Source organism: Rutilus rutilus (genome assembly GCF_951802725.1).
Source record: "Rutilus rutilus genome assembly, chromosome: 11".
In the NCBI taxonomy this organism is placed as follows: domain Eukaryota; kingdom Metazoa; phylum Chordata; class Actinopteri; order Cypriniformes; family Leuciscidae; genus Rutilus; species Rutilus rutilus.
In genome coordinates this window covers 42,033,531-42,056,533 of record NC_140216.1, presented here as the reverse complement: position 1 = coordinate 42,056,533, position 23,003 = coordinate 42,033,531, and the positions used below count along the sequence as shown (strand labels likewise).

At 37.3% G+C, this 23,003-nt stretch overlaps 2 protein-coding genes across 2 annotated transcripts in view; one reads left to right on the top strand and one right to left on the bottom strand.

Moving 5' to 3' along the window:
- LOC311300177 (uncharacterized protein) overlaps positions 1-14,732 on the top strand; it is a 39,306-nt gene extending 24,574 nt beyond the window's left edge. Inside the window, exons 14-24 of the mRNA XM_084424310.1 lie at positions 1,037-1,177; positions 2,133-2,270; positions 3,438-3,619; positions 6,247-6,357; positions 6,760-6,872; positions 8,937-9,065; positions 9,159-9,315; positions 10,018-10,222; positions 11,610-11,769; positions 12,807-12,969; positions 13,912-14,732. Coding sequence (XP_084280436.1) covers positions 1,037-1,177; positions 2,133-2,270; positions 3,438-3,619; positions 6,247-6,357; positions 6,760-6,872; positions 8,937-9,065; positions 9,159-9,315; positions 10,018-10,222; positions 11,610-11,769; positions 12,807-12,969; positions 13,912-14,154 — 1,742 coding nt within the window. The 3' untranslated portion in view covers positions 14,155-14,732. The remainder of the gene's footprint in view (positions 1-1,036; positions 1,178-2,132; positions 2,271-3,437; positions 3,620-6,246; positions 6,358-6,759; positions 6,873-8,936; positions 9,066-9,158; positions 9,316-10,017; positions 10,223-11,609; positions 11,770-12,806; positions 12,970-13,911) is intronic.
- Positions 14,733-16,066: 1,334 nt separating this feature from the next.
- The window catches only part of tert (telomerase reverse transcriptase), a 20,198-nt gene continuing 13,261 nt past the window's right edge, over positions 16,067-23,003 (bottom strand). The window contains exons 12-16 of the mRNA XM_084424493.1: positions 22,131-22,254; positions 21,933-21,994; positions 21,205-21,329; positions 18,410-18,547; positions 16,067-16,417 (exon numbers count right to left, since the gene is read on the bottom strand). Coding sequence (XP_084280619.1) covers positions 16,314-16,417; positions 18,410-18,547; positions 21,205-21,329; positions 21,933-21,994; positions 22,131-22,254 — 553 coding nt within the window. The 3' untranslated portion in view covers positions 16,067-16,313. The remainder of the gene's footprint in view (positions 16,418-18,409; positions 18,548-21,204; positions 21,330-21,932; positions 21,995-22,130; positions 22,255-23,003) is intronic.

Genomic DNA, 23,003 nt, shown 5'->3' with positions numbered 1-23,003 from the left:
ATCAATTCAAAGATAATCGATACAAAATATCAAATGCTCTGGAATAAAGAGAAGAGATGCGAACCCGACATTATACATGAAGCTGATGAGGTCTCCCTCTCAGCCTCACGGGCTAATCTGAGGTACAGAAAGGACCAGAACCCTTTGCTATATTCCATTATATAGACAGAACCTCTTTCACATGGAAACATCTGCTAATAATGGAAATTTGCATTCAGAGGTTACACCTTTTGCGGATGTGAGACCATTTGCCTGGAGACCTTCCTTTGTGTGCCAGTTATCTCTAAACTCTTAAAACCGTATTACCTTTTGTTTTACATATTTGGAAATGAGACATGTGTACCAGTCGCACTGAGACATTTCAAATGATACCAAACATGTACAATACTCGATGATAATCATTCACATTAAAACTATGTATTTTCTTGGGTGAATTCAGGTGATCTGAGCATGAGAGAGAGAGAGAGTGAGGGAGATTGACAACAGACCCAGAAGAGAATATAATGCTGAATAAAGACGTAGCTTTTGTTATTTTTGGACCAAAATGTATTTTCGATGCTTCAAAAACTTCTAACTTACCCACTGATGTCACATGGACTACTTTGATGATGTCTTTATTAACTTTCTGGACATGGACAGTATACCGTACATACATTTTCAATGGAGGGACAGAAAGCTCTCGGACTAAATCTAAAATATCTTAAACTGTGTTCCGAAGATGAACGGAGGTCTTACGGGCTTGGAACGACATGAGGGCGAGACATTAATGACATAATTTTCATTTTTGGGTGAACTAACCCTTTAAAAATGTATCAGTTGCATTAGTGTTTTACATTTACACTCATGCATTTTACAGACAAACTTAAGGCAAAGATCAAACACTGGTAACGCACAACGCCAGGGTTATTAGACAACTAGATTAGGAGGAGAAATGCAGTGAAGAAAACTAATGATTTCTTTATCTAAGTAACGAGTCAGTCTCAGTGTTTCAATACCCACATTTGAAGGTTTGTGTGTGTGTGTGTGTGTGTGTGAGGTGCGTTCCTGATCCCGTACCTGATCGCGCTGGTGTTCGAGGGTCTTCCTCTGCTGTATCTGGAGCTGGCGATCGGTCAGTCTCTGAGGAAGGGCAGTATCGGCGTCTGGCACTCCATCTCTCCTCTACTGGGCGGACTGGGTGAGCACACATCTACACTGGGAAAAATCATTCTCAAGATTTGTTATCTGTGCATTTACACGAGAAATCTTTCCATTATAGGAACTTGAGCTTCCTCCCGGGTTAGTGACATCACAAACCCTAACATTTACATAAACCCCGCCCCCCGGGAACACGATTTATCATGACAGAATAAGCTAATCGATGACTACACATCAGCAACATAAATTCACCAACTAACAATTCAGAAAGGTTGTCTACATGTTGTCACTTCTTCTCGAGTCTCTCCATCGTTCTGACTCCGGTTTGAACATAAAAGGCTAAAAGTTTTTGAAATGTTCAGTGCATGTCTGTGTGAGGTAAGGCTCTTGAAGCTCCGCCCCCTGTGCCGGGAGCAGCAGCTCATTTGCATTTAAAGGGACACACACAAAAAACTGTGTGTTTTTGCTCACCCTCAAAAAGTGACAATTGTAACATGCTATATAAAAATATCTGTGGGGTATTTTGAGCTAAAACTTCACACACTCTGGGGACATCAGAGACTTATTTTACATCCTGTGAAAAGGGCATTATACCACTCCTTTAACTCAAAATTTTAAGGCAACCAGGTAACTTACTTTTTTTAAGTTAAGTTTTAAGGGGCTCATTTGCATATTAATAGAACCACGTATACTAAATGAGGCAAGAGTGTCGAGTTACATTCAAGATATTTTAAGGCATGAAGAAATTTTCTTCAAAGAAAAAACGTTTAAATATGACATTTTGGCGATCAAAGATGAGTTTTAAGGGATACAATTATTGACTACAGGGGGATTTAATTATTCCAAACTTTACTGATCGTGTATGTTCTTTTTTTCAGTCTGTGATTTTCCATGAGCAAATGTTTGATATCTTCCTAGAGCGTGTAACTGTCTCTTAAACGCTTTATGAGTTCATAAAGGCATGATTGAGTTATGACAGAGTGTTTTGTTGGCAGGTGTGGCGTCGATGATCCTCTCCTTCCTGGTGGGCTTGTTTTATAACACGATTCTGGCCTGGGTTCTGTGGTATTTCTTCCACTCGTTTGAGGATCCGCTGCCCTGGAGTCAATGTCCCATCAACGACGACAACACGGGTACAAAGACACAAACACAAGACACAAACACTGAGGATTCCTCATTAAACGCTCATAACTGTAATACAGTGAAAACTAAATGAAGCAGCATGAGGCTCAGAAAGTCATTAAAAACATCCTGTCTGGATAAATATGACTTCTTTCACATTAAAATCAAGATTAAATTAAATAGAAGTAAAATAAATACAGAGCAATTCTCACAATGCCTGTCAAGATCATATTTCACATCACATTTAAAAATAATCAAATAAATAATAATAATAATAACAATAATAAGTATAATATAAATAAAAATAGAAAAAGTAACTTTATACACACACACACACACACACACACATATATATATATAAAATCTATTAAACAATAAATAAAAGTTAATAAATGCATTTAAAATAAAAAAAATCATTAAAAAAATAGACATTAAAAATAAATAAATATAAAATCAATTATAAATAAAATAAAGCAAAAAATACATAAAAATATATATAAATACATTAAAAATAAACAAGTATAATACAGTAAAAATAAATTAATACAAAGTGAATAATGCAATAAAATAACTTATAAAATTAATAAAAAACGAAATACACTGAAAATGAACATTGAAAAATTATTAATACACTGAAAATGCATAAAATAAATATAAACAAAAAGTAAATAAATATACATCAAAATAAATCAATAAAAATAAACAAAAATAAAAATAAATACATTACAAATAAATAAATAAAATAAAAGTATAAATACACCAAAAATAAATAAGTAAATAAAAATAAAATAAAAAAATATATATTTATGAACTATAAATATATTGGAAAAACTAAATAAATACAAACAAAATAAATAAAAGGATAAATACAATGAACATACATCAAATAAATATAAACAAAAATAAATATATTAAGTAAATATATATATTAAAATAAATAAATATAAATAAATAAATACATTAAAAATACAAATAAAACAAGTTATAAATATATTGAAAATACAACTACTACATACAAATAAAAAAAATATATATCAAAAATACATAAAAAAAAAAAAAAATATATATATATATATATATATTAAAAATAGAATAAACATACAAATATATATAAAATTAAAATTCATATGAGTGAATCCTGTAACATGATATGTGTGTGTTATTCTGATGTCCTGCAGGTTACGTGGAGGAGTGTGAGATCAGCACACCGGTGAACTACTACTGGTACCGGCAGACGCTGAACATCTCCCCGGACCTGGAGCAGAGCGGCTCTCTGCAGTGGTGGCTGGTGCTGTGCCTCGCCTCGGCCTGGAGCATCGTCTACATCTGCTTCATACGGGGCATCGAGACCATCGGGAAGGTGCGGAGCTTTAACACACTGCATCACAACCCGCCATTACATTACCCTTTAAATCGCGCTAATTGAAATTGCGAATTGAAAATACGCCAAATGGAAACACATCAATTTCGCAAAAACTCAAATTTTTCGCAATTTTACGCTCACATGAGGTGGTTTTTCAGGCAATTAGAAAAATAATATTTCGTAAAACTGCAATGGAAACGCATTCCATTTGCGCATTTACAGACACTGACGTAGATGTTTGGACAGAAGATGAGACATTCGGTCACTCGACGCATAGGAATCTCGCTAGAGAGGCCAGTCTACTTCAACAAAAAGGCTGTTTTCACAGCTGGTACGGTGTGCCAAGAGCGATGAAAAGCCGCTCTTACGGCTGGTAAGACCGCCGTGAGAGAGATTTCCTGTCTGGGTCCGCTGCGTCCGTTCCCCTGCGTGCTTCAGCATCAAGGAGAGCAGTCCCCTGAAAGACCTTACACAGGTGGAGCGCGTCTTTTTAAAGATGTCATCTGTGTATTTCTGGATGCAGTCGTTACCTGGGTTCGCGAGATGGTCACGAGCGCTGCATTGCGTGTCTGGGCATTGAACACGCGGAGGCAGCGATCGTGGATGAGTCATGCACCCATTGTGGGAAGATGACCATCTCGGAGCTACGGTCGAGACTCTCGTTCCTGCAAAGGGGCGGAGTCCCTGCGCCTCTGCTGCGATCTAACCCTCCTCCGAGGGTGAGTGCCCTTCCTTCGAGGAACCAACCTCCTAGGAACCATCATTCCTCCCACACTCCGGACCCAGAGATGATGGCCATGCTTTCCCGGGCCGCCAACAGGATCGGGCTCATGTGGAACCCTCCACCGTGTCCTGAGCCCTCGAGGCTGGATGATTGGTTTCTCGAGGTGGCGCGTGCTGGTTCTCAGCAACCCACCCCGGTTCCTTTCTTCCCGGAGGTGCATAACGAGCTCATTGGGTCATGGACGGCACCTTTCACTTCCAGAAACCGTCCCGGTGGCTCCTCCTCCCTCACCACCCTTGAGTTTTGAGTCTCCACAAGCTACTGTTCAAAATGCTCACGCAGAGACACATTTTTGAATGCATCCGTCCCAGAGATTGGTTTGCAGCGATCGACCTGAAGGACACGTACTTTCATGTCTCGATTCTCACTCGAAACAGGCCGTTTCTGCACTTTGCGTTCGAGGGTCGAGCATATCAGTACAAGGTCCTGCCCATCAGGCGGTCCCTGTCTCCCCATGTCTTCATGAAAGTCACGGAGGGGGCCCTTGCTCCCATGAGAGAACAGGGCATTCGCATCCTCAATTATCTCGACGACTGGCTCATACTAGCAAACTCTCGAGATCAGTTATGCGAACACAGGGACCTCGTGCTCAGGCACCTCAGCCAGCTGGGCCTTCAGGTCAACTGGGAAAAGAGCAAAGTCTCCCCTGTGCAGAGGATCTCCTTGGAACAGGTGTCCAGGAATGCTGTGGTGTTGAAACCGGCTGGGGTGCCACGTACAACAGGCATGCAGTGTCAAGGGTGTGGACGGGTCCCCAACTGCATTGGCACATCAACTGCCTCGAGTTGCCAGCAGTACGTCTCGCTCTGAGCCGCTTGAAAAGGCCGCTACAGGGCAGAGACGTGCTGGTCCTTACAGACAACACTGCGACCGTTGCGTACATCAACCGACAAGGTGGTCTACGCTCCCGTCGCATGTCGCAACTCGCCCGCCATCTCTTGGCACAGGAGACGCACTGGCACACAGCTGGCCCCAGGGCCTTCGCAAATATGCGTTCCCCCCAGTGAGCCTACTTGCACAGCAGCAGCTGTGGCCCTTTGGTAGGGATTCCTATTCATCTGTCTCAATGTGGCGTCGAGTGACCGACTGAAGAGGAACGTCTCGGTTACGTATGGTAACCCTCGTTCCCTGAAGGATGCCACGTCCCGTCGCCACATCTGCACACCAGCTCGGCTCCTCAGCAAAAAACTAAAGTGCGATCGCACCTTCTACTCGTTATATACCCGCGCTGCGTGGCAGAGCAGCTGATGCAAATGATTGCACGCCAATGTGCATTGGCTCGTTTAGTTTCACTCGAAGTAGATTGGCCTCTCTAGTGAGATTCCTATTTGTCGGTGCCGACGTGGCGTCTCCGTTCCCTCCTTCAGGGAATGAGGGTTACCATACGTAACCGAGACGTTCTTTATTAAAATTCATAAAAGAAAAGAATTACAGGAATACTGGATTTTAAACCACAAAGAAATGCCACAATTTATAAAGACCTCGAAGCAGATATGAGTGAGAAACACCCAGAAACACCACATATGTGCCGCTCACATTATAAGTGTCTTTCCTTGCCATTAATGTTGGAAAACACGCCTACGTCTTCCTCCATTAAAAATAATGGCTAGTGCAGTGGCTGCGATATACGGTAATTTACCAACATCAATTGCCACGATTTTTGGAATGACTTTTAGTTGCATAACATCGGATAATGAAAACGCCGTCATTTCGCAATCGTTTTTATCGACATTAGGAAAATATCGCGAACGTTTTGCGCAAATCTGTAATGGAAGCGTGGCTGTAATGTGTGTGTTTGTGCTCGGTGGATCATGTTGATGGTTAATGTGTGATTGTGCAGGCCGTGTACGTGACCGCGACCTTCCCGTACCTGGTGCTCACCATCTTTCTGGTGCGGGCCCTCACACTGCCAGGGGCCACCGACGGGCTCCGGTACCTGTTCACACCAGACGTGAGTCTCACACACACACACAAACACACACACACACACACACTTGTACATCTATCTTTATGAGGACATTCATCGACACAATGCATTCTCTAGCCGCTTACCCTAACCTTACCCATCACAACTAAGTGCCTAACCCGACCCCTGACCCTAAACCGACCCTTAACCTCATTATAACCTTATCGCTAAAACCAAGTCTTGACCCTCAAACAGGCCTTTAAAGGCTCTCAGAAACTGAGGACCGGCCAAAATGTCCCCTTTACTCTCTTTGTCCTCACTCCAATGGTCTAAAATTCAAACTGGTCCTCACAAAGATAGTTGAAGGAGTACACACACACACACACACACACACACACACACACAGCAGCAGCAGTGTGATCAGTGTGTGTGATGTTCTCTCCTCAGTGGACGCTGCTGACTAATCCTCAGGTGTGGCTGGACGCCGCTACACAGATCTTCTTCTCTCTGTCTCTGGCCTTCGGGGGACTCATCGCATTCTCCAGCTACAACCCCAAGAAGTACGACACACACACCGTCTGAAGGGCGGGAGAAAACAGATTCTGTTACACATCAGAATTCTTGAGAATTCCAAAGATTCTTGAATCATCAAATAAAAACAAAACAAATTAACTCACAACAATGCAAAAATAAGTTGTAACTACAAAAAAAGCATTTACTAAAAATAAATAAGAAATGTCCAATTAAAATCCATTAAAAACAACACACACACAAAAAAACTATTTCAATTAAATCATAAAAATCCTAGATTAAAATGTTAAAATATAAAAGCAATAAACCATAAACATGTTTTTTTTTTTAACAATCAAAATAAAACACTAATTAAAATGTGTTAAATCATTAAAAAAAAAATCCAGAAATCACAATATATGATTTTTTAACTATTTATTTGTATGATACAGCTGCAAATAAGTATTTGAGCACCTGTCTATCAGCTAGAATTCTGACCCTCAAAGACCTGTTAGTCTGCCTTTAAAATGTCCACCTCCACTCCATTTATTATCCTATATTAGATGCACCTGTTTGAGGTCGTTAGGTGCATAAAGACACCTGTCCACCCCATACAATCAGTAAGAATCCAACTACTAACATGGCCAAGACCAAAGAGCTGTCCAAAGACACTAGAGACAAAATTGTACACCTCCACAAGGCTGGAAAGGGCTACGGGGAAATTGCCAAGCAGCTTGGTGAAAAAAGGTCCACTGTTGGAGCAATCATTAGAAAATGGAAGAAGCTAAACATGACTGTCAATCTCCCTCAGACTGGGGCTCCATGCAAGATCTCACCTCGTGGGGTCTCAATGATCCTAAGAAAGGTGAGAAATCAGCCCAGAACTACACGGGAGGAGCTGGTCAATGACCTGAAAAGAGCTGGGACCACCGTTTCCAAGGTTACTGTTGGTAATACACTAAGACGTCATGGTTTGAAATCATGCATGGCACGGAAGGTTCCCCTGCTTAAACCAGCACATGTCAAGGCCCGTCTTAAGTTTGCCAATGACCATTTGGATGATCCAGAGGAGTCATGGGAGAAAGTCATGAGGTCAGATGAGACCAAAATAGAACTTTTTGGTCATAATTCCACTAAACGTGTTTGGAGGAAGAAGAATGATGAGTACTATCCCAAGAACACCATCCCTACTGTGAAGCATGGGGGTGGTAGCATCATGCTTTGGGGGTGTTTTTCTGCACATGGGACAGGGCGACTGCACTGTATTAAGGAGAGGATGACCGGGGCCATGTATTGCGAGATTTTGGGGAACAACCTCCTTCTCTCAGTTAGAGCATTGAAGATGGGTCGAGGCTGGGTCTTCCAACATGACAATGACCCGAAGCACACAGCCAGGATAACCAAGGAGTGGCTCTGTAAGAAGCATATCAAGGTTCTGGCGTGGCCTAGCCAGTCTCCAGACCTAAACCCAATAGAGAATCTTTGGAGGGAGCTCAAACTCCGTGTTTCTCAGCGACAGCCCAGAAACCTGACTGATCTAGAGAAGATCTGTGTGGAGGAGTGGGCCAAAATCCCTCCTGCAGTGTGTGCAAACCTGGTGAAAAACTACAGGAAACGTTTGACCTCTGTAATCGCAAACAAAGGCTACTGTACCAAATATTAACATTGATTTTCTCAGGTGTTCAAATACTTATTTGCAGCTGTATCATACAAATAAATAGTTAAAAAATCATACATTGTGATTTCTGGATTTTTTTTTTTTAGATTATGTCTCTCACAGTGGACATGCACCTACGATGACAATTTCAGACCCCTCCATGATTTCCAAGTGGGAGAACTTGCAAAATAGCAGGGTGTTCAAATACTTATTTTCCTCACTGTATATAGCTTTCCTGTAGCTCAAACAGCAGAGCATTAGCGCTTGCAACGCCAAGGTCATGGGTTTCGATTCCCAAGGAAAGCAAGAACTGACAAGAATGTAAAAATGTGTAAATTTTTTTTTTTTAAATGTGTACCTTGACATGCAATGTACGGTAAGTCACTTTGGATAAAAGCGTCTGCCAAATGCATAAATATATATGTATATAAGAGGTGCCTGCGTGTGTTTCCAACAGGAACGACTGCGAGCGAGACGCTGTGTTTGTGGGATGCATTAACAGCGCTACGTCTCTCTACGCTTCCATTCCCATATTCGCCATCTTGGGCTTCAAGGCCACCAGCAACTTCAACGCCTGCGTCGCCGGGTGACGAACACACACTGCGTTTACAGACCCGCAACTGATGTGTTTGCACGACTGTGAGGTTTGACTGACAGGGTGTGTGTGTTGTGTTCGCAGGAATATCCTGGAACTGACCAACGCCTTCGACATCGCGGACAAAAACATCACGACGGAGAACTACGACAACTGGCTGATGTTTCTGAACTCAAGCGACCCGGATAAAGTCTCCGGTCTCAACCTGAAACACTGCCTCCTCCAGAACTTCCTGGATCAGGTACAGCTGGGAACACGAGCACGTCTCTTCTGCTCATCATCATCAGTGTAGAAATTTTTATTTTTATACATTTTTATTTTTCAGGATTCTTTGATGAATAGAAAGTTCAAAAGAACAGCATTTATCTGAAATAGAATAGTTTGTAACATTAAACACTACCGTTCAAAAGTTTGGGGTCAGTAAGAATTAAAAAAAAATTGGGGGGGTCAATACTTTATTCATCAAGGATGAGTTAAATTGATCAAAAGTGACAGTAAAAACATTTATAATGTTACAAAAGATTCTATTTCAAACAAATGCTGTTCTTTTGAACTTTATATTCATCAAAGAATCCTGAAAAAAATAAATGTAAATAACTGTTTTCAACTTTGATAATAATCATAAATGTTTCCTTGAGCATCAGATCATCATATGATAATGATTTGTGAAGGATCATGTGACACTGAAGACTGGAGTAATGATGCTGAACATTCAGCTTTGATCACAGGAATAAATTACACTTTAAAATACACTAAAATAGAAAACAGTCATTTTAAATTGTCATAATATTTAATACTATAACCGTTTTTTGTTGTATTTTTAATCAAATAAACACAGCCTTGGTGAGCAGAAGAGACTTCTTTTAAAAACATTCAAAATCTTACCGATCCCAAACTTTTGACTAGTGTGTATGTAGTGACGGAGACTCTCTCTGTTACCCAGAGTGCTTCAGGAACGGGCCTGGCGTTCATCGTGTTCACGGAGGCGGTGATCGAGATGCCGGGGTCGCAGGTGTGGGCCGTGCTCTTCTTCGTCATGCTCTTCAGCCTCGGCCTGTCCTCCATGTTCGGGAACCTGGAGGGGGTCCTGACGCCACTGCTCGACCTGCACGTGGTGCCCAAGTGGATGCCCAAAGAGATCTTCACAGGTACGACCCCTGAGACACGGCCGTATGCTAATGAGGCTGGCTGTATGCTAAAGGGATAGTTCACCCAAAATTGAAAATTAGCCCATGATTTACTCTCCCTCAAGTCGTCCTAGGTGTACAGTACAGGCCAAAAGTTTGGAAACATTACTATTTTTTATGTTTTTGAAAGAAGTTTCTTCTGCTCATCAAGCCTGCATTTATTTGATCAAAAATACAGGAAAAAAAGTAATATTGTGATATATTATTACAATTTAAAATAATTGGTTTTCAATTTATTATACTTTAAATGATCATTTATTTCTGTGATGCAAAGCTGAATTTTCAGCATCATTACTCCAGTCTATCACATGATCCTTTAGAAATCATTCTAACATGATGATTCATTATCAAAGTTGGAAACAGTTCTGCTGCTTAATATTTTTTCATAACCTGTGATACTTTTTTAGGATACTTTGATGAATAAAAAGTAAAAAAATAAAAAAAGAAGCAAATGTTTTAAAAATAGAGATCTTCTGTAACAGCGATATACACCACTGGTCAGTCATCTGGGGTCAGTCTTTTTTTCTTTCTTTCTTTTTTTGAAATAAATCAATACTTTTATTCAGCAAGGATGTGTTAAATTTATAAAAAGTGATAGAAAAGAAGATTTATATTATTAGAAAATATTTTTTTTATTTTGAATAAATGCAGTTCTTTTTAACCTTTTATTCCTCAGATATATTAGGCAGCAGAACTGCTTCCAACACTCATAATAAATCACAATATTAGAATGATTTCTAAAGGATCATGTGATAGACTGGATGTCACATGTGACACTGAAGACTGGAGTAATGATGCTGACAATTCAGCTTTGCATCACAGAAATAATAATTTAAAGTATAATAAATTGAAAACCAATTATTTTAAATTGTAATAATATATCACGAATAATTTTTTTTTTTCTGTATTTTTGAGCAAATAAATGCAGGCTTGATGAGCAGAAGAAACTTTAAAAATAGTAATGTTTCCAAACTTTTGGCATGTACTGTATATGACATTCTTCTCTCAGACGAACACAATCAGAGTTATATTAATAAATGTCCTGACTCTTCCCAGCTTTATAATGGCAGTGAATGACTGTTTCTGTTTTGAAGTCCATAAAAGTGCATCCATCCATCATAAAAGTGCATCTGTCCATCATAAAAGTGCATCTATCCATCATAGAAGTGCATCTATTTATCATAAAAGTGCATCTATACAAAACAGAAACAGCCATTATAAAGTTGGGAAGAGTCAGGACATTTTTTAATATAAGTCTGATTGTATTCGTCTGAAAGAAGAAAGTCATATACACCTAGGATGACCTCATTTTAAAGTGAACTAACCCTTCAGTGCTATGCTAATGCAGGTCTGATCTGTCTGCTGAGCTTCCTGGTGGCGTTGATCTTCACGCTGGGATCTGGGAACTACTGGCTGGAGATCTTCAACAGTTACGTGGGATCCGTCCCGCTCCTCGTCATCGCCTTCTTCGAGATCATCGGCGTCGTTTGCTTCTACGGGATGAAGCGGTAATTCATCATCAGTTCATTTTAAACACAACATTGCCATCAATAAAAATTATTAAAAGGAGGTAGAAGGAAAAGGTTGGTGGTCTTAAAAACAGATAGACATGATTTTCTTAACAGTTAGGTAAAGCAGGGTTTGCCGAAACTGGGGTTTGTGACTGGATAAAAAAAAAAATATTTTTTTAAATATGAATACATATTCAAATAAAATACATTAAATAACTAAATAAAACAAAAAATTGCATTTTAAAATAAAAACAAGTCAAAACTAAACTAAATCTTAAATTAAATCATGAAAATGCAAACTTAAAATAATTGTAAAATACAAAAATTTAAATCATAAATGTAAGCTAAAAATTAATCATTTTGAAATAAAACAAAAACATAAAAATAAATAAACTACAAAAAATAAATGTACAACTAAAATGAATTAAAAACAACAAGAAAACAACGAATTAAATCATAAAAATGTAAAATTAAAATAATTTAAAACAATCCAAATAAAAAAACGTACTATATAAAAAATGTATAAAAATAAAATATTATAAAATAAAAAATATTTTAGATAAAACTAAAAATTAATACTTTTCTACATATTTAATCATATAAATGTAAAATTTTAAATATTTAAAAAATGAAAACAAATGATAAAAAGTAAAACTTTTAAAATAAATAAAAAGTAAAAAAGTAAAAAAAATAGTTAAATCATTAAAAAATATATTTAAAAAAAATATATATATAAAAAACTAAAAAACTTTCTACATATTTAATCATATAAATGTACAATTGAAATAAATCAATTTTAAATCAAAACAAAATCAAAATCAAACACTGTCTAAAAAAATGAAATGTTTTATTTGTTTAGCTTCATGTCATGTGACCATTATATAACATCAGAGAACCATGAACAATTATTGAAATTAATTATTAAAATCAATTCTTGAAATATGAACAAATCTCAATATTTGAGCCCCCAGGGTTTCAGTATCAGACGGTTTGTGACCCTGTGTGTGTGTGTGTGTGTGGTGTGTGTGTTCCAGCTTCTGCGATGACATCGAGTTCATGACGGGACGCAGGCCGAACCTGTACTGGCGCGTGTGCTGGATGGGCATCAGCCCCGTCATGCTGCTGGTGGTACTGGTGGCGTACGTCGCGGTCCAGGTCCAGACACACCCCACGTACCCCGCCTGGAACCCGCAATACGTGAGTGACGAACAGAACCTGTTAATCGTGATGTTCCCTGCTGAGGATCTGCATGATCACCGGGTCCTGATGGGCATTAATGCGACTCGATGTGTTTCATATGAGAGTAGCTGCTCATTTAAACGGGTTACCAGGTCAAGGTTGACTTTCAGCAGGGTGGGTCAGGAAACACAAGCTAAAACACAAAACATTAAATTAATTCACAAAATTCTAATCCTAAATCCTAAAATTAAATCATAAATATAAAAAAAAAACAAAAAAAAACACAGAATATTAACTAAAATTATTTTAAAATACAAAAAACAAACATACCAATATTAAATCATAAAATTTAAATGAATACATTTAAAATAAAATTAAAATAAATGGAGAAAATTAAATCATAAAAAAGCAAATTAAATTCTTAAAATGCAAAACACTTACTAAAATATTATAATTAAAATAAAAAATAAAACAGCAAAAAAGCTATATGAATGATCTTAAAATACTTACTTCAATTAATCATAAAATTAATAATTGTAAAATAAAAAACAATAAACCAGAAAATGTAATTAAATCATAAAAATGCTAGATTAAAATTATTTTAAAATACAAAACGCATTCTAAAATTTAATTATAAAGTTCAACATTTAAATAAACGCATAAAAATGCTAAATTAAAATTATTTTAAAATACAAAACAAACCATAAAATTAAAATAAATATAAAAAATAAAAAACCGAATTAAATGGAGAAAATTTAATTATAATAAAAGCACATTTAATGAACTTAAAATGCCAAATACTTACTAAAATAAAATCATAAATATAAAATTAAAATAAATAATTGTAAAAAAAAACAACAACTGAATTTAATTAAATCATAAAAATGTAAATATAAAATGAATTTAAAATAACAAACAAAACACTAAAACGAAAGGCTAACGGTGAACTCACCCCTGCAGGAGAAGTTCCCGGAGACGGAGGTGAAGCCGTACTCGGACTGGGTGTTCGCGATCTGTGTGTTGCTGAGCTCGGTTCCTGTAATCTCCATCCCGCTCGTGGCCGTCTACAGACTCATCAGACGACAGACGAGATCACAGACCGGAAGCAGTTTCCAGAACCCCTACAGCAACCAGGACCAGAACCCCCACAGCAACCCGGCCTTCACACCCGACGAGCCCATCCAGACCTACAAAGTGCTCTAGAAGACCAGCCTGATCTCATCAGCGCATTGTGTTTATCGTGCAACCGAGTTTCTGCGTGCATATGATTCGCACTTTATTGCGTGTAATACACACACACACACACACACCCCACACCTCTAATCCTACCCAAGGGGTTTATAGTGTGTATCATATGCACGTAAAAACTCATTTTCGCGTGTAAATTGCACGATAAACGCAACGCGTGCTCTAGAGACGCATCTAATGAGAACGGGTTGAGAAGACGATCCCTCCAAACTCCATCTCAGGATCTAAAGCACGTCTCATTGCAACCAGCATGAGCCGAGAAACTCGGACACTTCTCTGATCTGCACATTATTTAAATTACTCAAATGTATTTCCTTAAACTATGGGGGAAAAACACATCAATGACTCTTATTCTGCAAAATGATACTAAGAATATGAAACGCAAGATTTCTGAGGTGTAAATATTATCTTTACAAAATTCTAAATAGTGATTACATTTTTTTTAGTAAGTGATTTTTTTTATTTGTATATACACACAAATATTAAATGTGATATATATATATATATATATATACAGCATATACACTACCGTTCAAAAGTTTGGGGTCAGTAAGATTTTTTTTATGTTTTTAAAAGAAGTATCTTCTGCTCACCAAGGCTGTGTTTATCTGATTAAAAACAATAAAAAAAAAAAAAAAACACAGTAATATTGTGAAATATTATGACAATTTTAAATGACTGTTTTCTATGTGAATATACAGTAAAGTGTAATTTATTCCTGTGATCAAAGCTGAATGTTCAGCATCATTACTCCAGTCTTCAGTGTCACATGATCCTCCAGAAATCACTCTAATATGATGATTTGATGCTCAAGAAACATGTATGATGATTATCAGTGTTGAAAACAGTTATGGACAAATTCTTTGATGAATATAAAGTTCAAAAGAACAGCATTTATCTGAAATAGAATATTTTCTAACATTATAAATGTCTTTACTGTCACTTTTGATCAGTTTAACTCATCCTTGATGAATAAAGTATTGATTTATTTGATTTCTTTCCCCCAAAAATCAAATTAAAATTCTTACTGACCCCAAACTTGAATCTGAACGGTAGTGTTTATATGCAATTTTATAAATGCTGCTAAATTTATAAATGTATGTATGCATGTATATATATATATATATATATATATACATATAAAACATTGTATAAATCTTGCTACATGTATAATTGTATAAATGCTTGAGTTTGGCCTGAGATCTAGTGCAGATCAATGTTTTACTATTTAAAAAGTCCCTGTAACACAAACACCATCATATATTCCAGCAGCTCATCTGGTCACACATTACAGACGCCAGAGAGTTTCTACACTTACATTAACCTCGTCTAAATCACAGATGAGACTGGGTTAGTCAGTAACCAGGCGTTTACAGCTGCATAAAACTGAAGCTCATGTGTGTGGAAGATCGTTTCCCTTTCCAGAAAACCATTTAAAACATCATTGCGCAATTACGAGTTTACGTCACAATCATGAGCAACAAAAACCATCAGAACTTCCTGATATAAAGTCACAACTAACTTTTTTATTTTTTTTTCTGTGGTAAAAACAAGCGTCCATAATAACGGGGCTGAATACTGAACGTCATATGCCTGTCAATCAACTCAATCAACTGTTTTATGAGATTATTATATAAACAGTGCATTTCCTCTGTTGTTTGAGCATGTTAAACCTGCTGAGTTTCACTGATTCAAGAGTCAAATCTGTGAAATACACATTAAACATGTGAACGGAGCTGTAATCACTGCACTTATATATATATATATATAAAATATTGTATAAATCTTGCTACATATATACAAATGTTTTTAAATTTAGCTGAAAATATGATCAAAGTAAACTAAATAATGAATGCAGGGTCCGAATAACCTGAAAATAAATAAAGCTTGTTTTATTTTTTGTATTGAAATGTATATTTTAAAGCAGAAACGGAAGCATGAACATGCAAACATCACGAACACGAGCGGCCGTGGCTTCAGTTTACGAGCGTCTCTATTTCTCTGCGTTTAACGACGAGCCATCAGCGTTTACACACAGCTCAGGTGTGTGTGTGTTTAGTGTTTAGTCACACTGCTGTGCGAGAACAACATCAGAGAAGCGCTCGCTTTACGCTCTACGCCCGGATGCTTTTAAAGTCCTGAGGGATTCTGGGAGTCGAGGCCTGTCGAACACGAGCCAGTCTGATGCCCTGGAGCAAACGCTGAAGACGCCTCCGTCCTGAAGCACACACACACACACACACACACACACACACACACACACACACACACACACACACACACACACACACACACACACGTGAGGAGAAGAACGAATAAAACACATGACACAGCAAATCATTGGCAAAACTCCTCTACAAACACTAACATGATGAAAGAGGACTTTCCCAGCAGTCCAAGTTCCTGGAGGAATCTTCCATTGCACAAAAGCATAAAATAAGTGAAATACACATTAACAAACGTTTAAGAGTGTAAGAGACTCTAAAGCCTCTGATGTTTCGACTGTGACAGCGACGTCACTGATTGGTGGATTGAGGGTTGTTTGTGTCTTTTGCAGGAAGTTGGCTATTAAAAAATTAAGTTGACTAAAACTTAACTAAAACTACAACTGTTAAAAACATGTTTGTTTACTGAGATCAAGTTGAAATAAAATATTAATGTTTTAGATGAAAAACTGAAAACTGTTCCCAAGGCAATGAACTAAAATATGCATGAGAAGCAATTAAAACAATAAAAATTACTAGTTGGAAATAAAAAAAAAACTAAAACTAAAATTAAAGAATAAATTAAACCTAAATAGTGATATTTAAAACTTTTTTTTTCAAAAGCACAACAAAATTACTAAAAATTCACAACATTAATGAAAATAGAAAAATAAAAGCCATTTCAGGGATGGGACGATTACCGGTTTCACTATAAACCACGATAAAATGTACGGACGGTTAGTATTATCGTTCAAAATGTAATTATCATTAAAACCGTGTTTGATTATCGCGATTTTAAGCCAGCAACAGTCTGACGCAGCGCGCAATGTTGTTGTTGTTTTTATTCGGGAAGGAATGGCGGAAGGCAGTGACCGTGCTCGGGAGATTTTTCCCTTTTAAGAGGACCAAGTCTGAGGTGTGGTCATATTTGAGCTTTTACAAAAGTCCTGAGGGAAACTTAATCGACGATGGTCACTACAATAGGGGGGAAACACTTCAGAGTCGTCTTGTGTGACCATCACACACTGTTTATAGCGAACGCAAGGCAAGTTAACTTTGACCTCATTACCAAAAACTACGTCTGGGAAATAATTGGGCACAAAATGTTGTTTTGAGTTGAAATATTTGATCTCACTCACTTGAAATAAACGTGAAGCTTCCGCTAAGAAAAGTTCGCAGCAAGTGGCTTTGAGCCAAAGACGAACGAATTGTACACTTATTACACCGATTTTTTTTTTTACCACACAATTACGGGGACATATTGAATTGAGATTTTAAATCTTACCTGTTTATAAATCCATTTTGTACAGCGTACAAAACAATCCTCCAAGAACGGAGACTTAAGATGGCAAGTTGTATTTGAATGAAACGAGAGAGCGCGTCCGTTGCGATACATGGATGTGCGCCGTTATAATGCGTTGCTATTGACGACGGTCATTGGAAGGAAGGAAATGCCACTGAATATAATCTTGAGTGCCTAGAGCTGCTTGTTTTATTTGTTGTTTGTTGATTTTCAAACATTAAACTGTTTATAGTGTTGAGCATCAGTTCTTTTTGAACACTTTGAATCTCGTTTTAACAAAACGGTGATAATATTGATAATCACGATAATTTTGGTCACTATAATCGTGATATGAAATTTTCATACCGTCCCATCCCTACTATAGATGTATATATAGTTGCTAACATTTCTCATTTTTGTTTAGTTTAAGTTGAAGTACTAAATTTACTTAAATAAAAATTAATAAAAGTAAATGGATATAAAAAAAATATATATTTAGTCAAATTAAAATGAAAACTGAACCTATAAAAATAGAACCATTTAAAATTATTAAATAGTAATATAATAGTATTACTAAATCCTAAATTACTAAATTATTAATAAATCCTATAATAGTATCTCAACGACACAAAAACAACACCTCAGTCAGCACCCACAATGCAACGGTCTCCTCATTCCACACTAAACAACAGCCTGAAAGGGAAGATTTAAGAGTGAGACGTACGTTTGCGCAGTGGAGGAAGCAGACTGCGATACGCCGAGCGATTCTGTGTGAACACGACCTCGAACGCCACACAGAACAACATCTGAACGGCCTCGTACTGGAGAACGCCTCCGCCGTCCGGCGAACCCAGACCCAGACCTGAGGGATGACATCAGCATTCACTGAGAAACATACTTGGAGGATTTACTTGATGAGATCCTCATTAAAAACACATTTTAAGTAGATTTTACTGCGAATGCTCTGCACAGCTTACCTGTTATTATCAAGTAGTCTACTTACTACTGAACTTAACATTCATTTGACATTTAAGACACTTAACATTTAATTGAAGTAATTAAGTAAATACTACTTAACTTAGTTAAAGGGGTCATATAATAGGACATGAACTTTTACAAGTGGATTGTACTGAGTGTGTGTTGGCAGTGCCTGTACACAACCATGATAAAATGATAAAAATCCATCCAGTGGTTTTTTTAATCTTCTTATATGTTTTCCCCGTCTCAAATCAAGCCGTTCGACCGTGTGACGTCACAAAATCGACGCCCCTCCCACGATTGTTGATTGACAGCAGCGTTTCAACACAGACCCGCCCTCGCTCGTGAGCGAGCTGTCAATCATCATAGTCCGCGCGTCATTGTTGATACGCTGGAGCACTGTCTGAGCAGAATGGCGTCTCAGTGATTGTGGTGTTCTCGGGTGTAATAACGAACACAGCAGTCACTGATGTTCCTAAATCTGAACCGCTGAAGACGCAGTGGCTGAGTTTGTTTTCGAAGGGAATATTCCCCACGATCAACGTCAATGCTTTCATGTTTGCGCGAATCATTTCACACACCCTTATAAACGAGGGTCAGTATAAAGCTGGTTTTGCCAAGAAGCTGCTCCTGAAAAAAGGATCGGTACCAACTATTAGTGTTCCTGCTGCACCTCCAGAAGAAGAAGTGAGTGTAACGTTTTATTAACCTTTATATTAATATTTATATTAATCTTTGCAAATAGCTAGCTTGCTGCACGCTTCACGATGAATGCGGCTGTTTACACTCAGGGCACATTACGGCATGTTTTCTATGTGCGACGTTCTCAGTATAATTCATAATCCCACGTTTATAATGAACAATGCGTTATGGTTATTGTGTTACGGTGTACACACAGAACAGAGGGGCGGGGTGAGCAAAGCTCATTATCATTTAAAGACACATGTACTTAAACGGCGTGCTGAAAACAGAGCTGTTCTTGACCAGGTAAAATTAGTGTTTTCTTACAATACTAATGAGAATTTTTAATTAAAGTATATTACAAACTTTTAATTTAGACCCTAAAGAATCATATTAGCTTGTAAAAAATGGCATTATAAGACCCCTTTAAGTAATGTGACTATATTCTATATGTGAAATTAAATTAAGTAAATTTAACACATATTTACTCAATCAATATAACACTGAACTTAAACCACACTTTTAATCATTTAATTGAAACTTAACATTTAATTGAAATAATTAAGTAAATATGACTTAAATTAATTTCACATATAGAATTTAGTAACATCTACTTAGCTAAGTTAAATAAATGTAACAAAATTAACTTTTTACTCAAACAATTTAACACTGAACTAAACCACACTTTTATTGCGTATGCTTAGAAACATCTAAGTAAATAACAAAAGAAACATAATACCTGAACGCAGAGACCTCAATACTTGGTACACAATACACAATGACGGTAACATTCGATAGATCGTTTGAGTATGAATGTGTAATTTTAGAAAATGAATCCAGATGTCACAAAATGTTAAGTTACCAAACCTAACAACAAAAGCAGTGATAAAACGGTGTAAATAACAGCTGGAAAACAGTGACAAATCAACCTTATTCATGCCCAGTGCATGATGGGAACACCAGTATTAGAAAAGCTAAGTAGGTTTTACTTAATTCAAGCTTGAAGAACTTTAAGCGTACTAATTGAGTACTAATATAGGATTTACTTTGTTTTTTGATTTCTTGCCTGAACTAACTTTTTCATGTAGAAATTACATTTGTTTTTCTGTTGCATTCACTTCAGCACAAAATAATTTCATCATCATCATTATTGTGTTAAAATCATGTTCCTGTAATCTTGAATCAGAACAAGTTCCTCTTGCTGCATCTCTATCTCTTCTGTGATGATGTGGGCGGGGCAACCTGTCACTCACATGAGATCAGCCAATAGCAAACCACCACCATCCAATCATCCAATCAACTCGCCTCAAACTAAATCAAGCCCCGCCCACATTTGTTCTTGTTCCAGAGGCGTTTCACTCGATATACGACACAATAGAGGAGAAAAGACCAGCCAGGGTTCTTGCAGAGACTGTACAACGAAATTCCAGGACTTTCAAGGACTTTAAGCACTACAATCAGAGATCGCACTTATCAAACAATATCTTTTTTGGGATTTTTTTACTCAAATTACAGATATATGGTATCAAAAATAAAACTTACAACGTATTTAATAATATATATTAAATACAAACTTCATAATGGCTATTATTGCTCAATAAATAATATTTTATATTATAATGTTGGCGTACTCTTCATGGGGTAAAGGTCTGATGGGGGTTTATCAGACGGGCTGCAGTGTTCACTGTGCCTGAGAAGATTGTATTCGTGTTTTTTTTTTTATAAATACAATTTCATATGTATTGTATTTAAATAAGTAAAGCACTTGTCAAGTACCTCTTGGTAAATATGGCTGTTTTCCAGGACTCACATTAAACGAACCCTGTTTCATGCTGACTTTAACGTCACTCGCGCTCTTGCCTGTGTTTGTGTGTCTGATGAGCTTATTCATGACTCGAGCCATCGTCCAGATCATCTTCAGGAAGAACGACGGGTTTGTCTCCACATTCTGACCCAAAGGCAAACTCTTCACACACGCATGAAACCTGCAAACACACACACACACACACACACGACAAACATTCGTTCTGCTCTCACACTCGTTTGTTATTGTGGGTCGTTTCCTGCAGTTTAACGCTCAGTTTCACACAAACATTCGCCACTAAAGATTCACACAAAGTTATGCAGATATTTGTTCTTGTTAAACTTTTGCCACCAAGACCGATCAGCTACTCGACTGTTTAAGGGTCTCTTCTGCTCAACAAGGAACATTCATTTGATGAAAAATACTGTAAAAACAGTGAAATATTATTCTAATGTAAATCATCTGTTTTCTATGTGAATATACAGTAAAGTGTAATTTACTCCTGTGATCAAAGCTGATGTTCAGCATCATTACTCCAGTCTCAGTGTCACATGATCCTTCACAAATCACTCTAATATGATGATTTGGTGCTCAAGAAACATTTATGATTATTATCAGTGCTGAAAACAGTTCATATTTGTGTGAAAACTGATGCATTTTATTTTTCAGGATTCTTTGATGAATAGAAAGTTCAGCATTTATTTGAAGCAGAATCTTTTGTAACATTATAAATGTCTTTACTGTCACTTTTGATCAGTTTGATGTGTCAAAGAACAGTTTTCACCTGAGCGCCTGCAGCAGAATCAGCTTATACAAGCTTCTGTAAACGGCTTCAACTGAATTCATCTGGGGAAAAGATCAGACACGAGATTGTTTGTCCGAGTTCGCAACAGTAACTAAGGGGGCGGGGCTTACCGATAGGTCAAATGTAGGCCAATGAGATTTCAGCGTTTCAGTGTCATCAGAACAGAAGGTCTCTCACCCTGAGGTCCAGAAAGATGACGGTACACTTGAGACTGAGGACCGACAGCAGCTTCTTCATGACCGCGGCGGGCGAGTGGGCGGAGCCTAGCGTCAGGCTGTAGCGCAGTGATAGGCCGTCATACCTGAGAGGGGGCGGAGCAGAGATCATTTACATATGATGCGTCTGAAATCATAGACAGTATGGTAGATTCTACATTTGGTTGTCACTGAGAAAGTATGTTCTATATAGTGTGAATGAAATGACGAGCTACATCATGTCACATCGCTCCACTGTCATTCACAGATCCTCTCCTGTGGCCTCATGGGACAGTAAAATGTCCTTCGAATGCACACTTCGAGACTTTTCGTCTTCTGAATTCAGACACTGCTCAACTCACATACAGTTTTTTCGCCTACTATACAGTGTGGAATAAACTATACGCAGCCACAGTTTAGTCATCTAGTTTGTTTAAAGCAAAGACATTTTTTGATTGTAAATTCATTTTGATGCCAAATACTTCTGTTTGATTGTCAAGTTCTGTCTTCAACTAAGATATTTATTAATATTTTAAATTAGTTTTTTTTATTTTCCATTTTTATTTTAGTTAAAGTTTTAGTTATTACATTGTATGTTCTTGTAATTTTTATTATTTTTTAAATATATATTTATATAGTGTTTAATCATTTTTATTTCAGTTATTTTAGTACATCAAGTTAAACTAAAAAAAAGTTTATCAGTTTTATTCCAGGTAATGCTTATTACTTTTTAAATCCCCCTGTAGTCAATCATTTTACCCCTTAAAACTCATCTTTGATCACCAAAGTGACATATTTAAAAGTTCTTTCCTAGAAATTTTTTTCATGCTTTAAAATATCTTGACTGTAACTCGAC